The sequence below is a fragment of the Lygodium microphyllum genome, chromosome 26 (genome assembly GCF_053477565.2).
Source record: "Lygodium microphyllum isolate KBCC chromosome 26, Lygodium_microphyllum_v1.1.10, whole genome shotgun sequence".
Lineage (NCBI taxonomy): Eukaryota > Viridiplantae > Streptophyta > Polypodiopsida > Schizaeales > Lygodiaceae > Lygodium > Lygodium microphyllum.
The window spans coordinates 91,067,147-91,092,094 of record NC_141160.1 but is presented as its reverse complement, the minus strand read 5'-3'; the positions used below and the strand labels follow the sequence as shown (position 1 = coordinate 91,092,094).

The 24,948-nt window shown below is 39.0% G+C and overlaps 1 protein-coding gene across 2 annotated transcripts in view; it reads left to right on the top strand.

Moving 5' to 3' along the window:
• SPY (Tetratricopeptide repeat (TPR)-like superfamily protein) overlaps positions 1-12,430 on the top strand; it is a 94,715-nt gene extending 82,285 nt beyond the window's left edge. For both annotated transcript variants that reach the window (XM_087668632.1, XM_087668631.1), the window contains 2 exons: positions 11,099-11,226; positions 11,319-12,430. In XM_087668632.1, the coding sequence (XP_087524758.1) occupies positions 11,099-11,226; positions 11,319-11,761 (571 nt within the window). In that variant the 3' untranslated portion in view covers positions 11,762-12,430. The remainder of the gene's footprint in view (positions 1-11,098; positions 11,227-11,318) is intronic.
• Positions 12,431-24,948: the final 12,518 nt, after the last annotated feature.

Sequence of the window (24,948 nt, the reverse complement as noted above, 5' to 3'; positions counted from 1 at the left end):
CACTTTGTGCCGTAGGCATCAAGCCAATGCTAGCATACATAGGATTATGCACATTTCCAGCCATACCTAAATTCATTGGGCCTTGCACACCATGCATTGGCTGTTGCATACCATAGGGAGTTGTGGCATACATTCCCGTATGTGGTTGTTGTCCAACCATTGCATGAAAGATAGTGCTACCACCAAAGTATCTTGGCTGTCCCATCATTGCATGCATACATGTCCGACTATCCAAAATTCATTGGATTGGCACTTCCATGATGCCCTCGCATTTGCACACCTTGCCATGTAGGTATCAACTGTTTTTCTTTATTGGCTTCTTTGGGAGCTTCAAGTGAAGGCTTTGGTATTATTTTCAGTGTACCTTGTTGTCCTTATGGTGTACACGTGACTTCTTCTTCTTGCCCTTGTCATTTGTATGAGCATTCAAAAAGCGAACAAACTAAGGATCCTTTGCCAATTCAGTAAAGAGATTTGATGCTATTCTCATCCAATTCTTGAATTGATCATAAAATTCCTCTTCCTCTTGTTGGACCATCAATCTCATTTTACCTTGAAGGCCCTGCATCTTGCCCAAGAGCGACATTTTAAGCTTCGTCTCCATCATGTGAGCCTTGTCCAAGATCAGGTGTTGCATTTCCTTGCATTTCCTTCTTTCCCATGTGAATATCCATACTAAGAGGCATCATTGTTGCTTGATTCCATGCCACTGTATGAAGACGTCTTGTTGTAATTACTCAGCTGAGGACAAAAATCAGCACTAGCACAAAGCTTTTGGCTTGCAATAAGGTGCCTTGGCCCCACCAAATCATGGATTGAGGGGTATCTCGGCAATGGAACCATGCAACCAACCTTCTTTCTAGAGAGAATGATAAAATTTGATCAATCACTCAATTATGGGTTTTAATCAATAAACATAAGTTGAAATGCACACTTTACCTAAACAATTTTGGACAATAGACACCTTGTTGGCCCCAAAACCTGTGCCCCTTGCAGGATGTTTTTAACTTGAATTGCCAATGAATTGAGTACAAGCTAAGATTCCACAATCTCCTTTGTTGATCCATATGCCCCTTATTGTACAAATGATCAACAAGCAATTTGGGTCAATTGCCCCTTTATTTTCACCTAAGACTTGCATAAATGGAACCCACAACTGGATATTCTACCCCAATTCAGAATAGATGAGCTAGCCATTTAAAATCCCTGACAATTCCTTGAATTTCAACAACTGATTTCAGTGTACGACACCCATGATTGATGGCACGGGTCCCAAGGTGGCTACCTAACCATAATTTCTGCAAGAATGTAGGGTTTGCAACATAATTCTTATTGCTATCCAAAAATCTGGCTTTAATTCTTGCTCATGCCATATGAATCCACACCCCATGCCAACGCACGCTTAATAGGACATTCTCGAGCCAACCATGTGAACCCACCCTTGCTATGCTATCATAGAACCTTCTAGAAGATATGCCATGTCATCGCCTGCATCCTACTGTGTGCTTGATAAAGATCGAATACTGCAGGTTGCTAGTTGATTAACAATTCAAAATCTATAGATAAGCGATATTTTTTTTCGAGAATTCCTTTTAGAACATAAACTTTTTTCTCAATATTGAGTGAATCTCACGAGCTCAAGGAGTCGAGACATCCAAGCAAGTAACTTCAAGTTGGAGTTCTTGTTTAGTCATGGTATCTAGTCTTGTCTTGTGTTCCATTATACTCTTGTTGGCTTGTCACCTTGTAATCTCGTAGTACGAGATCTTGTCTAGTACTGTCTTGTATATTGTTCATCCTTGTCGAGGGAGATCTTATAATTTTGATATCTTGTATCTATAGCTACGGTACCGGGTTGTGGGATCCTTCATATCGTATTGAGTCTTATAATCAAAATTTTTGTAACAAATCTTGCATCTAGTCTAGTTTCTCGAGCACAATCTAGTGCTCCCATAACAGTTTGGCAAGACTACTTTCTAGCCCTACCGAGCACTATGGAGGCGACCCTTGAAAGAATTGTGGCCTTCCTTCAAAACCTCCAGCAACAAGTTCAAGGCTTGAATGAACGACAAGCGCAACTTCAAATAAAACACCTTATGCATCTAGGCCTTGGACTTCGAGAGATGCAAGACAAGATCTGAGACTTGGAGAACAATAGAGGAAGTGATCAGATGATTCCGTGTGTTGATCAATCCCCAACAAGAAAACCCAAGATCAGCATACTAGAGAAGTTCATTGGTGACCGTTTGAAGTTCATGGGATTCTTCCAATAAGTAAAGCTCTATATTTGCATGCAACTAAATAGATATCCAAATGATGCTTCCAAGGAGGGATTCATTGGAACTTTGCTTGGTGGTCAAGCTTTATGATGGTTGGCCCGAATCGTAGAAAAGAATATGCCAAAACTTTATAACTATGAGGCATTTCTTTGCGAGCTCACTTTCACATTTGGAGTTGCAAATACTGGTGAAGTAGTAGAAACAAAACTTTGGAAGCTACGACAACGTAACCCCCTTGTCTTTGCTTATGTATTTGAATTTAGGCAATTAATCTGTGACCTCACTTAGTATGAGTAGTATTTTACCAACCAATTCAGACGGGGTCTTCGAGATGACATCAAGGACCTCATGCTCACTATGCTTGAGACAAAAACACTCAACGATTGTATCATGTAAGGCATCCAGTGTGATAGTAGATTGTTCGAGAGAAAGCAAGAAAAGGGAGAAGATTTAAGGCCTTGCCAATCGAACCTAGCCCCAATCAGAGAAGAAACCAAGCCTGAACTGGTACAAATAGATTATACCAAATTCCAACCCCTGACCTCACAAGAGAAGCAAAGAGGAAGAGAAAATCATTTACGTCTATATTGTGGAAACCTTGGACACATCGCCCTAAATTGCCGAAATAAGAGAGCAAGAACCCTAAGAGTTGATGCAACCATCCTTTAGTAAGAAAACGAGGATGTTTGGTTGTAAATGAGACCATACAACCGGACCTTGATATAAGAAAGGGTCTCTTGATCCCAGTCACATCCATGGAAACATTCCTTGTCATAGTCCAGATGATCCTACTGAGAAAGACCCTTTTCCTTAAAGCCTTGGTTGACTCTAGGGCCTTGGTTGACTCTAGGGCCTTCGCATTGTGAATAGATATCGGATTCCAATACTCCAAAAGATCAATCCTGCAAGAGTTGAAGTCGTGTTTAGAAGACCTCTAGCATCTGGAGATATTACCAAGGAAACCTGACCATTCATGGTAACTCTTGGCAACCATAAATCTCGTGTATGCTTTAATGTCATATCTAGTCCCATAAATCCAATCATCCTTGGGATGCCTTGGCTAAAGAAGCACAACACAGAAATTGAGTGGGTTAACAAAAGATTACAGGTCGTGAAAATCAAGGAAAGTCGGTATATCTAGGAGCGAAAGTCTTTATGCACACAGCAAGGCAGGAACGGACCTACATGATGTATGATATACCAGCTCAAGAATCTAGTAATGATGAGTGAGTCAAGCTACCAAGCTAGTATCGAGAATTCCAAGATATCTTTGAAAAAAAGAATGCAGATTCCTTGTCCAAACAGAGACCATATGATTGTCCCGTAGAACTCCATGAGAGGGGTTAACCACCTTCGGATCCATATACAAGCTTTTCCTTGATGAACTAGCTTAACTATGCAAGAACATTAATGAGAACTTAACCAAGGGGTTTATTAGGTACTCGAAGTCTCCTGTTGGAGCCCCAATTCTGTTCATGAAGAAGAAAGACGGGTTACTTCGAATGTCTATGGATTATTGAGGACTCAATAAGATAACAATCAAGAATCGATACCCTTTGCCGTTGATACTAGAGCTCTTGGAATGTCTTGGAAAAGCCAAGATCTTCACAAAGATTAATCTACAAGGGCTTACAATATTGTACGGATTAGAGAAGGAGACGAATGGAAGACAACCTTCCGCACAAGGTATGGTCACTTCGAGTATGCTGTTATGTGATTCGTTCTCACCAATGTTCATGCACTGTTTCAACATATGATGAATGATATCTTCCGAGAGTATCTAGATGATTTTGTAGTTATATACGTGGATGATATCTTGATATTCTCAAAAGATTCAAAGGAGCATGAGCACCATACAAAATTAGTTTTGGAAAAGCTCAAAGGAAAAGGACTATATGCAAAACTTGAGAAGTGTTTTTTCCATTAGATAGAAGTGGAATTCTTGGGGTATAATGTCTCCCAGAGAAGGATCTTCATGGACCCCAATAAGATCGAGACTATTCTTGACTGGCAGACACCCACGTGTCCGCGATGTCCAATGTTTCCTTGGCTTTGCCAACTTGTATAGGATATTTATCAAGGATTACTCAAAGATAGTCACCCCACTCACCAGACTCATATCAAAGTTCTCATGAACCCCAGAAGCTGAGAAGGCCTTTCAGGCCCTGAAGACTGCTTTCACCACTATCCCAATCCTAGTCCACCCAAATTCTACCAAGCCATTTTTCTTGGAGACCGATGTATCAAACTATGCCTTCGGAACCATCTTGTCCTAGTATGGAGATGATGGCCATATGCATCTAGCGGCGTTTTACTCAAGGAATTTCTCCCCTTTAGAGGTAAACTATGAGATCCATGACAAAGAACTCCTTGCCATTGTAGATGCCTTTGATACTTGGCGTCTAGAGGGTGCAGACCATAAAGTTATCATCTATACTCTATGACAACCCGCATCTTGAATTGAAGACAATCTTGTTGGAGTAACTTCTTATCTAGGTTTGACTTTGTCATCACCTATCGCCCAAGACGCCAACAATGCCAATCAGATGCTTTATCAAGAAGATCCTACTAGGCGCCTAAGAAGGGAGAAAAAGCTTTTGATCAACAACGAGTAATACTACTCAAGCAAGAGCACCTTCAGCTAGCAGCCATCTCTAGTTGTCACCAAGATGACCCTACCTTGATTCAGTTAATCCATGAAGCCCTGTCAACAATGATTTGGCCAACAATGTCAAGAGAAAAAATCAAGAGGGAAAAGGAAATGAAATTTGTGAGTTTCGGGAAACTAATGGATTGTTATACTATAAGAATCTACTTTACATTCCTCCAAGAAAGCCGAGACTCCAGATAGGTACTCCAACAACGCCATGACACCGCAACAACATGACACTTTGGAGTTAATAAGACCTTAGAGCTTATTTCAAGAGATTTTTGGTGGCCCTAGATGTGGAAAGAAGTTAAGCAATATATAAAATCATGTGATAATTGCAAGAGAGCCAAGGTATATCGTCACAAACCACATGGCCTCTTGCAACCCTTGCCCATTCGAGCGTGACCCTAGTCTTCTCTGTCCATGGATTTCATAACAGATCTTCCCAAATCAGACAAATATGACTCTATACTTGTTGTGGTAGATAGGTTCACAAAAATGACACATTTCATCTCTACCACCAAGACCATCACAAGCGTAGCTATTGCAGATACATTTTCAGATTACATGGACTGGCAGACGACATCATTAGTGATTGGGCTCCCCAATTCATATCTAGTTTTTGAAAGAGCCTTTGCAACCTCCTTAGAGTCCAAGTTAAATTATCCACAACCAATCATCCATAGACTGATGGTCAAACAAAACGGGTAAAGGAAGTCTTGGAATAATATCTCCGTTGCACCATCAACTACCTTCAGAATGATTGGTTTGAGCTCTTGGTCCTCGCAAAGTTTGCTTATAATAATAGTATCCATGCATCTATCAAGCAAACTCCTTTCTTTGCAAACTATAGCCAGCATCCAAGGATGGATGTGTATCTTTCCAATTAAGTAGAGAACCTTGCCGCCCAAGATAAAGCTCTACACCTACCAAATATGTACCAAGAACTCAAGCAATAAATCCAAAAGGCTCAAAATCAATACAAGCAATATACGGACTAGCATCCTCTTCAACATCCAACATACAAAGTCAGCGATAAAGTATGGTTACTTAGGTATAACCTCTAGACAACAAGGCTCTCTACCAAGCTAGACCACCAAAGATTTGGGCCCTTCACTATCGTAGCCCAAATCAACCCAGTTGCTTATCGACTCCAAACTCCCTAGTACCATGAAGATCCACCCCACCTAGTCTTCCATGTTTGCTTGCTCGAGCCATACCATAGCTCACCACTGAAGGGGGAGAGATCTAATTGTCCACCACTTGTCTAGATTGAAGATCATGAGGAATTTGAGGTTGAGCATGTCTTAGATTTGAGGATCTCCTGAGGTCGACTAGAATACCTTGTTGACTGGAAAGGATATGACATCAATGATCGCACTTGGGAACCTACAGAATATCTCCAAAGAGCACCTCTCAAAGTTAAAGAATTTCACAAGAGGAATCCAACGAAATTTGGACCAAACCACTGAGCTACTCCTTGTGGAACTCGTCGCTAGAGAAGGGGATGATATCACGGATATGCCATGATCATATGTATAGATTAATTCTTGCTCATGCCATATGAATCCACACCCCATACGAATGCACCCTTAACAGGACATCCTCGAGCCAACCATGTGAACCCACCCTTGCCATGTCATCGTAAAACCTTCTAGAAGATATGCCATGTCATTGCATGCATCATCAATGATGTCATCATGGAACATTCTAGAAGATCTTTAGCCACCCTCCAACACCTATAAAAGGAGGGGCTCGCTATAGAGCTCCTTAGTCTTGCTGATGCCAGTCTTGGGAGCTCAAGGAGTTGAGACCTCCAAGTAACTTTGAGTTCGACTTCTAGTTCTTGTCTAGTCATGGCATCTAGTCTTGTCTTGTCTTCCATTATACTCCTATTGTCTTGTCACCTTGTATTCGTAGTACAAGATCTTGTCTAGTACTATCTTGTATCTTGTTCATCCCCGTCGAGGGAGATGTTGTAATTTTTATATCTTGTATCCATACCTACGTCCCGAGTTGTGGGATCCTTCATATCGTATCGAGTCTTGTTGTCTATACTTAAGGTCCCAAGTTGTGGGATTTTCTGTATCTTGTTAAGTTATCATTGTACCTTTTGCCCCTACATGAGATTATCTTGTAATTAGAATTCTGTGGCTTGCCTGTAAATGCTGTCGCCAGCAGCTAATGGCCTTATAAATGTTGTTGCCTGCTTCCTCTAGCCTCTAGGTTGCTGTCCATTGCCTCCAATGGCTGAATTCAAGGCCGAGAACTAATCAGCAGCTCCCTTCCTTTCTGACACGCGGCTTGGATATACTTAATGCCCCTCCACCAGCCCCAAAAACGTTTTTCTCACTTGCATGGATATTTTTGCCAAATGGCAGCCTTCTACTCCCATTTCGAGCTATTTCCAACCATTAAATTAATTTTCAGAATTAATTAATTCTGAAAATTAATTTAAGCCTTTTTGACCCTGCTCAAAATTAAATGTGCCCATCCATAATTAAATTGGCTAGGCCATTTCAAACATGGAGTTGTCCCTAATCTCACTTGACCCGCAAGCTGGTATTAATTAATTAATGCCTAGTCACTAGTGGCATAACTTGTCACAATTTTTGCCTTTGATATCCACTAACTCCTTGAGGCCCTTGGTGTATTACTATGAAATAATTGCCATGTGCATCACATGTGCCTTACAAGCTTGCAGATTTGATTATTAAATTAATCAAAATTTACTAGTAAGATTAAAGCATTTTACAACTTTCACGTCCCTATGACATACTAGCACATCATGATACCAAGATATGGATCATGTGTCAATGTCTATGCGAGTATTAAGAGTCAAGAATTGTCATCAATAACTACTAATTATGGATTCTGTAGAGTTACAACTTAAAAAATGAAGAATGGAATAAGCAACATGTAAATTATTATAAGCAAGCATGGGAGTAAGCAATATTTACCATTTATCCTAGCACTTCGTGCATTGGATAGAATGTTGTAGCCATATCAATGCGTAGGTCACTTGAGCATAAGTGAATGCTCTGTAGTGACTTTGAGCTAACCAGATGCAAGCTAGTAGCTTTTGGTGCAGCTGGGGTAACCAATGCATTATATAACTTGATATAAGTTGGTATTGTGGATCTTTCTAGATTCCCAAGAAGTTGAAATAGTCTCTTACAAAATGTGCCCACATCACATACACATATAGACCAGCACACAATTTTTCTAAAATGACAAGCGTACGTATGCTTGCATACACATGTTTTGTAATAGCACACCTCCACTCATGTCTACACTCACCTAGGGTAGTTTCGTACATTTAGTACAAAACATTCAATATGTGAATATGTACGGTATGGAATGTATACAAAAATTTTAAGAATAAAATACGTAGTTTCATATGCTCATTTTAAAAAAACATATAAATTTATATATAAAATCAGCCTACACACATATAAAATGTGCAACTTAAAGATAGATCATGGAAATTACAAAGTTTCATGAAGAGTTTAGAAAAAAATTGCAAGGCCGTATAAGAGTTGAAACTAGAGTCATGTAAAATGTTTGATTGAGTACTGTAAGATACAAAAGGGCATCTGCCATGGCACATGCTATCACTCAATGCTCATAAAAGGACTCAAAATGACAAACTACAAAATGAATCATGACTCATGAGGACTTGTCATCATCGGGCCCGGATACATCAGAAGGTGGAGAGCCATTACTGATGACATTCCCATCATCATCATACTCCAACTCTCGAATTGGAGCATCCACCACTTAGGTTCTCTAATTGAAGAGGCCTAGTCATCGTGGAGAAGAATGAGAAGTAAGGAGGTGAGGGGAGGAAAAGAGGTTGGGGAGAGCGATAGGGAGAGGGTGTAAAATGTATGTATGAAACTTGTAAGTGAGAGAGGGAGTGGGAGAGGGAGAGGGATAGGGAGAGGAGAGGAAGAGAAGATGGGATAGAGGAAGAGGAAGAGGGAGAGGGAGAGAAGAGGAAGAGAAGGTGAGGAAAAGGGAGAGGAGGAGGGAGAGGGAGAGTGATGAAGCTTGAATGGCGGCTTGAGCTCAAGAGAGGGAGTGAAGAAGATGGAGGCTGATTTGTGTGTGAATTGATTAAGGAGAGTAGGGCGATGAAGTTTGAATGGAGGCTTGAGCTCAATAGCGGGAGATTGAAGAAGATGGAGGCAGATTTGTGTGTGAGGTAAGGAGAGATGAGGGAGAAATTACAAGTTTGAAAGGAGGGACAACTTACAAATTTGAAGTTATAACAGCCAAAAGAAAAGGTCTTTTTTTTTTTGGGAAAAAGCACCAACGGTCTCTTTATAATGGTCATTTTAAAAAAATAAAGTTCGAACACATGGAACTTGTATGGTACCGTACGGTATGAACACCGTACGAAATGTGGTGTATGCGAACAGAATGCAACCCTTCACTCACCACATCACATATATAGATTTGGTAATAATGAAATTTAAAATGTGATCTATGTGTGCTGTCTCACCGCCCATCCCTGCCCATCATCCTGGTCTCTTGCTTTTGGCCATTCCTTGACTTCATCCCTGTCCCTATCCTGCGTTCCATGTTATTGTGATTTTTTCTCAACCTGAGGGTAGCTCAGGTAAAAATTTAAAATAACTGTGAAAGTGAGGATTAGCACCATCCGCCCTCCCAAATCATGCAAAGATGTACAAATGCACGTGTGCTCACATGCTTTCCGACTATGTATCGAAACAACTATTATTTTAGAAACTAGAGAGTCGGAGTGACAGAAATTTAGGCTTTTTCTGTGGTTAATGATTTGTGTATTCGCATGGCTTCCTTTGTCACTCCAAAGTAGAAGAAGAGAACTGGAATGCTCTAAAGTAGGGCCTGGAAGTGAGTATATAGATCCTGCTGTTCTTAAAGACAGGAGTAAGAGAAGAGGGGAGTTGAGAGATCTGATTATGGTGAAGTGGAAGACGATGTTCTAGATAGCTGTAACCAGTTTTGGGGCCATGATCAGTTGCTGTATGGTGGATTACAGCAAATGAACTTGTTGAAAATGAGACAGGGGAAAACTAGCTCTCTTATGTCATGAAGGCCAACAAATGGAGGGACACTTGGTAGCTTGAATGAGAAGCATCGGGACACTAGTCTTTCCTTCAATGCTTTCCTTATTCTGCTGAAAACTGTCAGGATAGATATGAATTATCATCCCCATTTCTTATCATTTCAGGGCTTTAAAAAAGTAGAGACCTCCCAATATGTCTATCGAATGCAAGCCCTTCAAAGTACAATGCAAAGACAAATTTTAGAATCCCAATTGGAAATTGTTATGAATAGATATGTGCATTCTAATCTATCAGCCACATGCACATTTGAATAAACCTTTACGATTCTATTGTTGTATTGATTGCAAGTGTCCATTTTGGGAATCTAGCCCATTTCGAAGTATGATTTTTGTTTGTGTGCGAGTCTGATTTTGATATGCTTGAAAGTCAAGTCCTTGCCAGCAAAGGTGCCTACAATCAGACTCGCAACTGTGCATTCTAGGGACCTAGTCCACACTCCAATATATTAATCTTGTCGGTATCTCAAGTAAAACTTGATATGCTTGAAAGTCAAGTTTTGGTCACACACACCCAATTGGGTCACATTGGTGGACATGTTCTATCCCATTATGTGGGTTTACCACCATAGCCTATACTGAGTTGTGACATTGCCAAATGCAGTTGCAAACCTATGATTATGTTATGCTTAACCTGCGTGGAGCATTTGGTAGTTTGGGTCACTCGTGTGAGTGATGTTTTGAGATTAAAACTAGTTCAAGGTGGCATTCTTTCAGCTATACTGTTGTGGATTTTTTACTATGTCATATCATAAGCTGGCATGGCTTGTTAGCTGATGCTTGCATGCTGATCGCACAAAAATATGTTCATTTTTTGCAAGCTACATGTTTATGGAATTAAATAGGAGAGTTCCTGTGAATGAGCCTTTGATACAGAATTTGTGTGATTGTGCGTTCTTCTGCAAATATAACATGTCAGATAATCTGCAGAATCTTTGTTACCTTCTGCAAATATACAGAATTTATGTTTATGTCTTCTTCTGCATATAAAACATTGTTTTGTTCCGCAGTCTTTTTAAACATTTTCATCATAACTGCTTATGATGCTGTTTGTAGTTTGGATACCTTTCCATATGCTGGTACCACCACTACATGTGAGTCACTATATATGGGAGTTCCCTGTGTCACAATGGCAGGATCAGTGCATGCCAACAATGTTGGTGTGACACTTCTGCATCAAGTTGGTACGCTTTGATCACAAGTTCATTTATATACTGTTTTTGAGGGGCTTGTTTTCACAAAAACCTGGGTCTTGACATTTATTCTTTCCCCTCAGGATTGGAAAAACTGATTGCAAAGACAGAAGATGAGTATGTCAGCAAAGCACTGGATCTTGCATCAGACTTGCCGATGCTAACACACACTAGGATGAATCTCAGAGAGCGTATGCTGAAGTCTCACCTTTGTAATGGAAACAGCTTCGTCCGTAATCTGGAAGGAGCATATCGAAAACTGTGGCACAGATATTGTGAAGGAGACATCCCGTCAGAGAGTAGACGTAAAGAGCTGGATGCCCTAGATGAAAAGCTTAGTTCAAGGCCTGCAGTTGAAGAATCCAAGAACGAACATGGCTTAAAAGAAATGCCCCTTAACCCTTCCAACTTCACAAATGGTGTGAATTGTGCATCCTCTCTGACATCCTCTATGTTGACAACAGAGGCAAACCTAGAGGATTCTCGTGCAAGAATTTCAAAGGTAAGTCCAAGTCAACCAAGCTAGTGAATGAGGAGAAGATGATCAGACTTACCTCATTTGAGTGCAAACATGTGGCTGCTGTGGGATCTGTTCCAATTGACTGCTTCTATGCCATTTTCTTCTGATCAATTGACGGTGAAGCAGCAGCTTGGGCAAGTACAGAATTGAGGAGCTATTCTATTGGCTCTGGTTAAATTTCTGAAAAGGCAGGCCTAGCAACACATAGGCTCTGCAGATTTGAGGACAGCTCGATGCTAACAGTCCGGTTATTCAAGGAAAACATTTATCTGGTACATGTCTGCCTGGTTTGGAATGGCATAGCTCTTAGGGGCACATTACACCCTTGCTCGTGGAACACTTCAGCCATCTATTTGATTGTTGCTGATTGAATACATCAGCATGTATATTAATACAAGGTACAACCTGTCCCTCTACTTTGATATACCAGCTGATGCATTGCTGGCACAGGGACGGGGTGCCATATAGCTACATGGTTCTTGAAGCAACAGATTAATGTTCATTCTGTCAGATTCATGGAGCATTTAGAGTAATTTACAATGATCACAGACCTCTTTGACAGGGGGATTGCTCAGGCTTGCTTGTAATGGTCCAACCTTAAATTCATCCGAGTTCTCAGCTCAAGGTTGGCTGCAATTTATCAAGATCACAATTGGAAAGTCAAGATTTCAAGAATTTTGATGAACCAACAGCTATGAATGGAGACATAATAGCTCTACAGGCTGGAGTGCAGCTTTTCACAATCTGATCTCCAAAGTTGTGTACTAGTGCATGTCTCATTTGTTTGATCTTGAAGGTATCCTATGTCAAAGGTGGAAAAGGTTTTCTGTTCTCCTCTTATAATGGTTCCTAGAAAAGTAGGTCTGCTGATCGATAAATATCAATAGAATTTGGTGACATAGCTTGTGTGTTTCAATGTGAATATGGGGCTTTTTGCTTCGTTGCTTAGGTGTGGCTTTTTATCTGTATTATTGGAAGAGCCTAGAATTGTAAAGCATTTTAAGAAGTGTCCAAGAAATTTCTTTAAGACAATGGTTGTCTCTCAAGTAGTGTTTGGACCTGGACTTACAACCATAGCTCAAGTCGCTCGGGTTCATACTTTTGTTGATTTAGTGTTCGTTATGTATGTGGGTTTGTTGACCTTTCCAAGGCTCCTATTGTAGTCATTCTGTTTCTTGCTGTGATCATATTTTATCACTGATCGTTTTTGGGTTTTGTGATCATATTTTATCACTGATCATATTCTTGCACTAGGATGGAGGATGTGTGTTTGACACATCTGTCCCAGGTGGTTTCACCAAAAAGAGGCGAGTGTAATGTTTGCTTGCAGAACCATGCAAAGGTTCTCGTTTCTTCAGAAACCGAAAAGACCATGGTTTTATTTAACGACACATTAACTTTGATCGATTGATCACAATCTTAGATAAATAATCTGTATGCTTTGGAGTAATAAATTTGAAGAAAAAAGTTTAAGTGGTATTAAGGGTGGCAGTGCAAGTTTTTATAAAAATCATGTGAGACTAGCAAAATTGTAGATGTTTACAGAGAACCATCTTCAAAAGGTGAAGCTTTTGATTTCAAGAAAAGTGCGGCAAGAATAGTCGATTTGAATGTTCCAGCTAGAGGCCTGATATAAATTACAATTTGTAGATGAATGTTCCACTACAGGCCTTGGCTCAAGCTGGTAAATTGTATATGGAAAAGGCCACAATGAAATTGAAAGCAAACATTGCAACTTGCAATTTCTGCAACACAATGTGGTTGCTGATAAAATGTGTTCTATTCTAACACATTAAAGTTTTACATACCTTGTGTTAATGATGTCTCAACAATAAACTCAAACTAACTCTCTAAGTTTCTCAAATAGGTTAATGTGCCACATGATGCCGATGGAGTTTGACCAAGTGGGCTATGGACAAGATCGCAAGGTGTTGCAATAGGTAGGCCACAAAAAATATAACCATTCTAGAGTTGAGGAAAGCCAAATTTGAACAATTTGAACTTGAAAGTGGGGTCATTCTTTTCGTATATTTCTTTATTGTTTTGACAATGTAATCTTATTATTGGGAACTTGTAGGGGTGAAATTAATGCTAGTGGTGGAATGCATTGCAAGTTTAATCTCATTATCATGTGTCCCACATGAGCTTTATTAACATCGCAAGTTTGACCAAGTGGGCTATGGACCAGATCACGATGAATAGAAATAGGTAGGCCATAAATAGGATAACCTTTTTAGAGTTGAGGAAAACCATGTAGCATACATATTTCTTTATGGTTGTGATAGTGCAATCCTATTATTGGTAACTTGTAGGGTAGAAACAACATGAGTATATGAGTATGTGGAATGCATTGCCCAGTTGATCTCATTATGATGTCTCATGTGAGCTTTATTAGCACAGTGGTATGTTGAGGGGCAAAAACAATAGAAAAGAAAGAGTCTAGAAAATCAAGGTTAGAGGTAAGAAAAACATAGAAGTCCACATGTTCAAAAATGGAAAGGGAGATTGTAATTCTGGAGGAATTTGTGCAAAAAATTAGAGTCAATGTAAAATTAACAAGAGGACCTTCATTAACATAAATCTAGTGACATCAATCAAATGGAAATCCAACTTAAACTAAGAATGTAATGCTAGTAAGTCACTAATTAGGATACATAATGTTTTCATGAGCTTCTATAGGGAATAAGAGCTTTATGTGCAAAGGGACAATATTGGGTTGTCTTGGTGCATATAATGTGGAACCTTTGGTAGTATCATGGCTTTTGCATATATAATTGAATTAGTACACCAAGGATACACTTGTGATTACTATTATTGGCCATTGGCCTCATCACAATGCTTTAATTTTGGAGTGTTTGATTGATTGATTAGAAAGCTTGATAATTTATTTCTCATTGATCATAAAGAGAAATAGACAATCTTCTTGGCATGACGTTGTCATAATACATCATAACCTTGTGCATATATGTCCTCTTAATCTTCCAATAGATGTGGTAGTATTTCAAGAGAGCAATTCAAATGATGAAGCATGAGTGTTGGAGTTTAAATACTTTAGAATTCTCGAAATTCAAGAACCGAACTTTGGCTTCTACACAACAATAATATTTTGGCCAAGAGTTGAAGATATTCAATCAACCAAGTAAACCTCTAAATTTCTACCTTGCTAGTTGTGGAGTGGATTGGTTGAACCCCCACATTTTAGTGTGGGACTCCTTGTGCTCTCCTTAGGTATTTTATTGGTCAAGATTTGATGGGAATCATATTTTATATGTATGCCATGGCAACTTTAGAGCTTTTGAGCTTAGTTGGCTTGTAGAAGAACTATTGATGTATGACCTAGAAACTTGAGAAATATGCACCTACAGAAATAGTTTGGTTGTATGGTTTTTGTAGTGGAAATGTTCGACTCATTTTAAGGGAAAGTGAGTGCCTCAAATTTCTCTTCAAGATGAGCTCATCAAACATTTATATCTACTAAAATAATCAAAATAGTTTTATCTATTGAAAGTTATCAATGCTTTATGAGACCTTTGACTAGGTTGGCAATGGTTGCCATGTTGATACTTTAGATTCCAAGCCTTAAATGTCCAACCCAATGCACCAATTTTAAAGGGGATTATGATGTCTTTGAGCCTATATGAGTTAGCTTTTAAATCAAATCACTAGTCTATAAATTGCACTCCTATAGCTCAAGCAATGGACTAATTTATTTGCCTATGTTTGTTAAGATTGCCTAATAGTTATGGGATATTGGACTTTCAATCAATGTAGGCTAGATGCTATGAGGATGATCAATGATTAAAAGATAGAGAGTGTGTGTCAAGAGTTGACACTACGAAGAAATTCATCACGATCCATGTAATAGGGTGCCATGGAAGAAAATGAAAGAGATTGATCAATGCACGCATTTTAAATGATCTTCCACCTCCCTAAAGGGAAGGATGTGCCTCTTTATTGAGTTCGCTTTCTTGAAATAGTAGAAATCTCCTTATGCAATTATGAGACCGAGAACATGAAGACCGAGAACATGAAGGAGGTAGGCATTAACCAACCAAGCAAAGGATAGTTTGGTTTATAGATCCTTGAACCAAGAAAAGTCTTGAGAAAAGGTGAAGGATAGTGACTTAGATGAGGTTGATCAAGCTTTCATACTATGTCTAGAAGATGCTAGGTATACATAGTCATAACCATCGTGATACAAGACAATTACATGTGTTCTCAAACATACCTTTCCAATTTAGTTATGGTTTACCATGTTAATGGATTTTCAATACTGTTTATTACCATCCAATCATGCTTGGTCTATGAGATCCCTAAGACTAGATAAATGATAATGATAAGAGTAGTATGAAGTTTAAAATGCAAACCTCCTTGGGACTTTCTTAGCTTTCCACAACTACTACCTTTTTTGAAATGTTGGACCATCACAAGTAACTTCCAAAACCTCTTTGTGTAATCATGAAATAAATCATTTTTCATTTTTAGAGTCCATGCCATTTCATTTTTGCATCCATTTTGAAAATAAACTAGAAGAAGTTGGCCTTGGATCATATAAGCAAAGGACCTCCACAATTTTGATGTAGCATGATCTTATTCTATTCATGCCCACCAAATATGGGCTAGGTTAGCCAAATGTAGAGCTACAAACTTCATCTTTTCTTTTTCTATATTACTATCACATCATACAAGATTTGACATTGACGAATAAACTTAAGAAAAAGATTAGGATTTTACGAACCATCGTATGCACATAATTTAATCTTCTTTTCAAGCTGAGATAATAACTTGGCCTTACTTTATAAGTGTTAAGAGTGGAGCTCATGAACCTTGGTTTTGTTGTTTTACCTTAGCTGAATAAGGTTGGGTCACACTAACTCAACCATGGTTAGATCTACGTTACTTTGATTTTGTATGTTTGGTGTGTTGTACAAACATTTGACTGTGTGGAAGATAATGAATTGAAGAGGGAGTATGGCTACTACCCTTCTGACCTAGTCTTTGTCCCGTCTCTCTCTCTAGTTTTTTACATGGTATTAGAGCCCATATCAAGCATTTGATCAACTTCATAAATCCCTCTCTCCATCTCCCGCAGCTGTTGCAAGGTAGTGAGGAGGTTCAATCAGAGCACTCAATGATTTTGTTGTGGAAGAAGATTGTGATGCTTGCATAAGAGAGAGCGTTGGTACAACGGTTTCATTGTTTTGGACCTGAGTGTTGTATGTTGTGTTAACAACAAGACGATTTGAAAATGCAGATTTTGGGCTTACATAGAGAGATCACGATTTAGTGTGAGCTATCCAGCTTGGTCTACGCTTGTTTTTATACAATGTCACAAGCTCATCACTGGGATCTGCAATGTGGCATTTTGTTTTGTTTTTTGACATATTCTCTCCATGGACCAATGCATTGTGCCTTTAGAGTTCTGCCTCGGATGTAAAAACCATGAATTTTTGGGCTAGACAATCAAGATGCTCACAAGTTGTTCCCTAAGGTATGGCAACGGAGTGTCCTTGTTGTAATTTGGTTGACATACATGCACAAGGACTATTCGTGCTGGTGGATACTCCTGCGTGTTTTTGCTTCCATCTTTATGGCCAGGATGCAGTAACCAAGCTCATGATAGCCCTGAATAATGCTATGAATGGACTGAAGCTAGAAAAGCTTCCATTGACCTTCTACAATTAACATGGAAAAACATATTGAATCTCTCCTTATTAGAAGGTGACTCTCACTCACGACGTGTTCTAGATAGCCTCTCTTCAATCTTTGATGTTTGATCTCTTGCCCAACACCTCTCTTATTAGCATACTTATCATTAGCATCATCTACATCACCTCCAAGCGAAGCAAATGTCAAATTGTGGGGAGGAGACAAGGTAGGAGTAGGCATGGACAGTAGGACACAAGCTTGTTTTAGGAGGGCAACAAGAGTTTTTTCCTCTTCATCCTCTCTCTAGTGATTCATTTGCTAGTTACCCTCTTCTTTGGCCTCATATTTAGTATTAAGCAAAGCAGGAATAACACTGGAGTGGTGAATAGCATAGCATCTAATTGTGGGGAGCAGACAAGGTAGGAGTAGGCTTGGACAGTAGGACATAAGCCTGTTTTAAGAGGACAACAAGAGCTTTGTCCTCTTCATCCTCTCTCCAGTGATTCATCTGCTAGTTACCCTCTTATTTGGCCCCATATTCAGTATCAAGCAAAGCAGGAATAACACTAGAGTGGTGAATAGCATAGCGTCTTTGGAAGGTGCTTTGCTCTCTTGATCAAGCATAGCCCCGTGTCTATCCATAAATAGACACCCTGTTTATGGGTAGCAAACACAAGGATGATGCACATGTAGTGTTCTCCTTCTTGCAATCTGCAAAAGAGGGGCAATAGCTTCTTTGCCAAGACTTGCAGTCACCACATCAAGTTGGAATGCAAATTTGTTGGAGGCATTGTAATTGCGGTTGAACGGGAATAAAAGCACATGTATTGGTTGAGAATGCAATAGTGGTTATTTTTGCAAATTTTTAGTAAAAGTTGGTTGCACTGCAAGTCATTAAAGTGCATTGCCTTGCTGGCATTTTGGAAAAATTGACTTTCTACATCATGCCTTGTTTTATAAAGCTGAAGAATTTGGAATGGCAAACATAGGAGAGAAGGATACTATCACCTAGATAGTAAATGAGAAGCTGGACTACAATAACTTTGCTTTATCGAAGTTTAGGATGTCAAATTTCTTAATTGGAAGAGGCTATTGGGACCTAGTCACAGGTCTTGAAGATGAGCCCAAGCTACTGGAGGATAGACCTCCAACACAGGATCAATTAAAGGCACATAGGACATGGTTGGAAAAGGCTAGCAAGGTCTTGCATTGGTTGTCCTTATGTGTGCCAGACACAAAAGCTATGCAAATTGCAAACTGTACTTCACCAAAAGCCACTTTGGAACTTATTGATGAAGAATTATGGTCACGTCACTCATGCGAGAAAGACGCAAATGAAGCAGAAATTCAGCCACATATCTAGGAATGGAAGGTCTATTGAAGACTATGTGAGTGAGATTAGAACCATTGCAGAATAACTAGCCTCAATTAGAGTTGAAGTTGAGGATGATGATTTGGTGGCCACTACTCTCCATGGTCTTGGAGAGGAGTACAAGCAGTTTGATACTTCCATTTCAGTGCGTCAGGAGCAGCCTGACTTTGATGAACTTGTGGCACTTCTTTTGCATGAAGAAGTGAAGCTTGGACTCAATACAAGCTCCAGCGGGTCTAAAAACAGCAAGGTCAATGTCTTCTACTTAAATCAAAGGGATAGAGGTGGAAGAGGAAGGTCAAACTTTAGAGGAAGAGGGGCTAGAAATGCATATGCAGTCTGTGGACAACAAGATACTTGATAGCAAAATAGGTAGCCTGAAGCAAATAGAGGTGCCTCTAATGCTCATGGCAGTAGCCCCAAATGAGCCATGGACAACAATCAAATGCAAATAAGGATTTTCACTATTGTGGCAAATATGGGCATGTAGCTAAAGATTGCTACAAGAAGTAGAATGATTAGAGAGTAAGAGGAAGGCAACATGGTAATTATGCCTCTTCTTGTGGTATGCAGGAGGATGATAGGTTATTTGCTATGCAACATTTGAAGAAAGGGTTGCCTACACAAGGCAAAACAGATTATGTATGGTATATAGACTCAGGGGCATCTAACCACATGAATCCTCATGGAGAGTGGTTTGACACATTGGTAGAAGGTGCTCATGGATATGTTTGCTGCACAGGGGATGATACGCAGCATGACATTAAGCATACATGTATTGTTCCCTTGATTATGCATGGTGATAAGAAAAAGAGTCTATATGATGTGTTACATGTACCCTCCATTACCAAAAAATTGTGTGACAAATGGCTGGACAGAATCTACAAGTTAGATTCAATAGAGATGGATGCTACATTGAAGAGTATGGTCAAGGATGCAAACTCATTGCTAAAGGCAAAAGAAATGGCAGGATGTTTACATTGGATACAAAAATTCCAGCATTGAATGATGCTATGTACTCACATGATAATGCTATAATAAGGGACATTGAGATATGTCATAAAAAGATTGATCATGTAAATGCTCAAAAGTTGAAGAATATGCAGCATAAGCAAGTTGTAATTGGACTCCTTAAGTTCAAGCATGTGGAATTAAGACATGTATGTCAGTCATGTCAATTTGGAAAGCAATCAAGGCTTCCATTTATGAGGCATGTAAGCACTACTACTAGACCATTACAGCTTGTACATTTTCATGTATGGGGACCCTCACAAAATGCATCTCTTGGGGGATCATGTTACTATGTATCATTAATAGATTATTATAGCAGGTACACATGGTTGTATGTGTTGAAGTATAAGAGTGGTGTCATGGATGCTTTTCAGGACTTCAAGAGACATGTGGAGAAAGAATTGGCTTGCTACATCTCGTGCTTGAGATCTAATAGTGGTGGAGAATATGTCTCTAAAGACTTTGATCACTTCTTGGCAGCCCATGGGATAAAGAGACAATTGGCATGGAGGTACACACCACAACAAAATGGGGTGGCAGAAAGGAAAAACAGGGTGATCATGGAATTAGCTAGAGCCATGTTGAATGAGAAGAGCCTACCAAATGCATATTAGACAGAGGTTGTAATGACTGTGTGTATGTCATGAATTGTACACCAACAACAAGGATACATGAAGTGACTCTTAGCTATGCACAAGATAAGAAAGCCTGCACATTAGCTATGCACAAGATAAGAAAGCTTACAAATGCTACAATCCTTCTACTCATGAGACATTGGTATCAAGAGATGTAGTATTTGATGAGTTGAATTCATGGCATGAGAAGAACATCTTGATGAATGATGATGACGGTTGTCAGGAGACTTATGTACATGCATGTACAAAGGAAAGTGTAGAAATGTATGGGCCTTCTAAAGATGCTACTATATCTGTTAGTCCTTGGACAGGTAGATTGAGGACTTCAGCATCTTTGTCTACTAACATGGGTATGTCGGTGCAGGGGAGAAATGTGGATGAAGGCAAATGAAAACTTGATGATGTTATAGGGCCACTCACTTGTGGTTATGGTTCAATTGGCACTCACAGCTTGGATAGTGTGTTTGGTACTCCATCAGTTGTGACTCTTGGTGTGAGACATAGATACGTACCACCTCATGAGAGAGGAGAGTCTCATACTACACCTTAGTTGAGGAGATTAGAAAGAGTCAAGAAGCCTGTGCATAGGCTTATATACAGTGGCTACACAATGAGGCACTATTTATGCATATATGGCAAAAGTCACTATCTTCAAGGAACCCACAAACTTTTCTGAAGCTATTTTGGATGATCATTGGTGTAAGGCAATAGATGAGGAATACTCAACATTGGCTAAAAATGACACTTAGGATTTGGTTGATTTGCTTGAAGGCAAAATGCCTATTGGTTGTACATGGGTATACAAGGTGAAGTGCAAATCAGATGGCACATTGGAAAGATACAAGACAAGACTTGTGGCAAAAGGGTATGCACAACAATATGGTCTTGATTATGAGGAGACATTCAGTCCCATTGCTAAAATGGCAATTGTGAGAATAGTGATTGCATTGGTAGCATGTAAAGGATGGAGTATGTATCAGATGGATGTGAAGAATGCTTTTCTCAATGATGATTTGATTGAGGAAGTATACATGGATTAGCCCGAGGGCTATGTACATCTAGATCTTCCTACACGTGTGCGTAGATTGAAGAAAGCATTGTATGGGTTGAAGCTAGCACCTAGAGCTTGGAATCCTAAGATAAATGTATGCTTACAGAAACTTGGTTTCACTATGGGCAAGGTTGATCATATCTTATTCACAAAGAAGATAAGGGTCGGTTATGTGATATTAGTCATCTATGTGGATGACTTGTTCATTACACATGATGACGTCACGGGAATTAGAGAGATCAAGGAAATGTTACATGCTAAATTTTATGTCAAAGATTTGGGTGAACTAAAGTATTTCCTTGGGATTGAGGTTATCTCTGTACCTCATGATACTTGATTGTTGCAAAAGCAATGTGCACAAGACATGTTAACCAAGTATGGTATGTTGGATTACAAGTCTTTGAGCACTCCATTGGAGCAAAATGTTAAGCTACTTGTAGATGTTGGACATGAGATTGAGAATGTCACTATGTATAGACAAAGGGTAGGTAGCTTGATTTACCTTACCATTACTAGACCGGACCTTAGCTATTCAGTTGGACTGATTAGCCAATTCATACAGAAGCCTATGAAACCTTACTTGGATGCAGTGAGGAGGATCTTGAGATATGTGAAGGCTATATCATATTATGGTCTATTCTATGAGCATGGTAAGCCTTTGGAGCTTACAAGATATACAAATGTTGACTGGGCAGGAAGTGCCTATGATAGGAGATCTACTAGTGGGTATGCATTTTCCCTTGGTAGTAGTATGGTTAGCTGGAGTAGTAAGAAGCAACCTACAGTTCCACTCTCTAGTACTGAGGCAAAGTATAGAGGTGATGCACTAGCTGCATGTGAAGCATCATGGCTAATGAAGCTTCTCGATGATTTGGGCATGCAGGAAGTCAGGCCTGCCACACTCTATTGTGACAACATGAGTAGTGTGCTCCTAGCCAGTAATAGATTTGGTCCATGTAAGGACAGAAGACCAAGTTGCAGATATCCTTACAAAGTCATTGGGTAAAGATAAGTTTGTGCATTTTAGAGAGCTACTTGGAGTGAAGTACCACACGAGCTTGAGGGGGAGTGTTAAGAGTCAAGCTCATGAACCTTGGTTGAGTTGTTTTACCTTAGGTAAATAAGGTTGGGTCACACTGACTCAACCATGGTTACATCTAGGTTACTTTGATTTTGTATGTTTGGTGTGTTGTACAAACAGTTGATTGTGCGGAAGATAATGAATTGAAGAGGGAGCATGGCTGCTACCCTTCTGGCCTAGTCTTTGTCTGTCTTTCTCTCTAGTTTTTTACAATTAGTGCTTAAATTCCTTTATAAATGATGAAGTATTTCACAAGCAAGCTGATAAAGTAATTATTTGAGATGAGATGGAGATGAGGATGAAGAATTTCAATGCCTTTATTGATGATGAAGTCTTACACAAGAAGGGTGTGATTGTTTGTTACTTGATGAGGGTCCATCAAAAAAGGCATTGGACGACTTCAAAGAAGAGGATGGGTTCCAACAAGATATTTTTCAATGTCTTGAAATAGAATGGGACATTTTACTTGTTCCAATATACCTCTTGGAAGTAGTTGGGTTTCTTGATAAGCTCTTTTCATTGTTATACCTTTGTCTCCTTGAAGTTAATGTGCTTCTCCATGGCTTCAAGTAAAAGGTCGATATTCCATATTCCAAGTTTAATAAAAATTGGAAGAATATTAAGGAGGGTTACCTTCAAGTAAAAGGTCGATATCCCATATTCCAAGTTTAATAAAAATTGGAATATTAAGATCTTGTTAGAGTGAAATACATCTCCTCACTCACAAATTAATTGTAGCTAAGCTAATCTCTAAGGGACCTTACCCCAACATTGATACTACTTGCAATTATAAGTTTGCACAGTTTTTACATATGCACACATGTATATACTTACTATGTAACAAAATAATTGATTTCTCCACAAACTAAGAGTAGAAAGAGAAGGAAAATGATCCCATCTTCATGGTTGAGCAAGAGTGCATCGGCACATCTTCTTTCTTGATCTTGAAGTGGATGAGATCCAAAAATAGATATTGTAATAATGAATTTATAGGTTAGTTGTCCTAGAAAGCAATAGTAAAACAAAGAGAAAAATAGAGAGATTTGATAATGAAGTGGAGGATTATGGCGGTGGAGATTGCTGAGGCTGATTTTATGGCTATCTACACTTGTTGTACATCAATTTACAACAATGAAAACTACTAGAGAATGATGGGAAATGAGCTCTTTGAATAGGAGAAATGGAGACTTCATGCAAAAAGAGAAAGCATGGTAGCACAAGACAAGTGTTTGGCCACATGTCAGAAAGTGTGACAAGTGGTGGGACAATTGGAAACTTGCATGATAAGTGCCTTGACACTTGTCTCTTCTTTATGGCCTTCCTCTTTGGGCTCAAATTTTTTCGCAATAGAAGCAATTAAATTTAGTAGGGACTGTCAAAACACAAATTATTTATAGAATTTCATCTCTATTTCTTAAGATTAGGATTTTTAAGCCAATTCAAAGCTCCAAAAATTTAGGAATCTTTCTAATATGGGAATAATGTGAAATATCTGTATGAGAACATTCCAAAAACAATATTAGTTTCCTCATATGAGTTTTCTATGCAAATATGTGTGCATTGTAAACTTCCAGTTTATATATGCACATGTATGCAAACTTTTCATGATCATGCTATCTTGTTGATTGAAATTGTCTATTTTAGCAAATCTAGCCCATAATTCAAGGCATTAATCCTTTTTGTACAAGTTGGACCTTGATATGCTTAAGTTCCAATCATAGGTACCCACTTGGGATGATTCCTGGCATATAGGTGAAATTGTGTACTATCTTTCTTCTAATCGACTGTGTGGGTCCACCATAATCTATGACCACTCGCGAGTGGCTAGCGCTAATGCACTTTTCTATGTATCTTTTAATTACAAAGGAAATAAATTGGATAAATAGTTGGCTATGGAAATTAACTAAAATAGGATACAAGTTTTTATTTTATTGTGCTCTGACAACATGATGGTTTTCTCGCCTTTTTGAATAAGAGCATAAGGTTATGATACATACAAATCTTCATATAGATCATGGTTGCCTTTGTGTCCAACTGATGAATATTCTACCTATATGAGGATTTCTAATGTAGAAATTGTGACAACACTATTCATCTATCAAGTAGGAGAAAAAGTCCCATCAAAATCAATGCCCTTCTTGGAAACCAAACCTTTTGCAAAAACCCTCACATTGTAGCAAACAACACGGCTTTTTGCCTTATGTTTCAATTTTTAGATCCATGTAGTACGCATTGAGAAAGCTCTTCCTTATACATATGCTAAAATTAGTAAGCATATAACAATTATAATTGCAAGGTTTATATTGAGTGCAAGAATTAGTATGATTAGGTAGAGAAATATCCCAATTTTTTATCACGTAAACTTTGCGCTAGCCCATTCACCATATGTCTTGA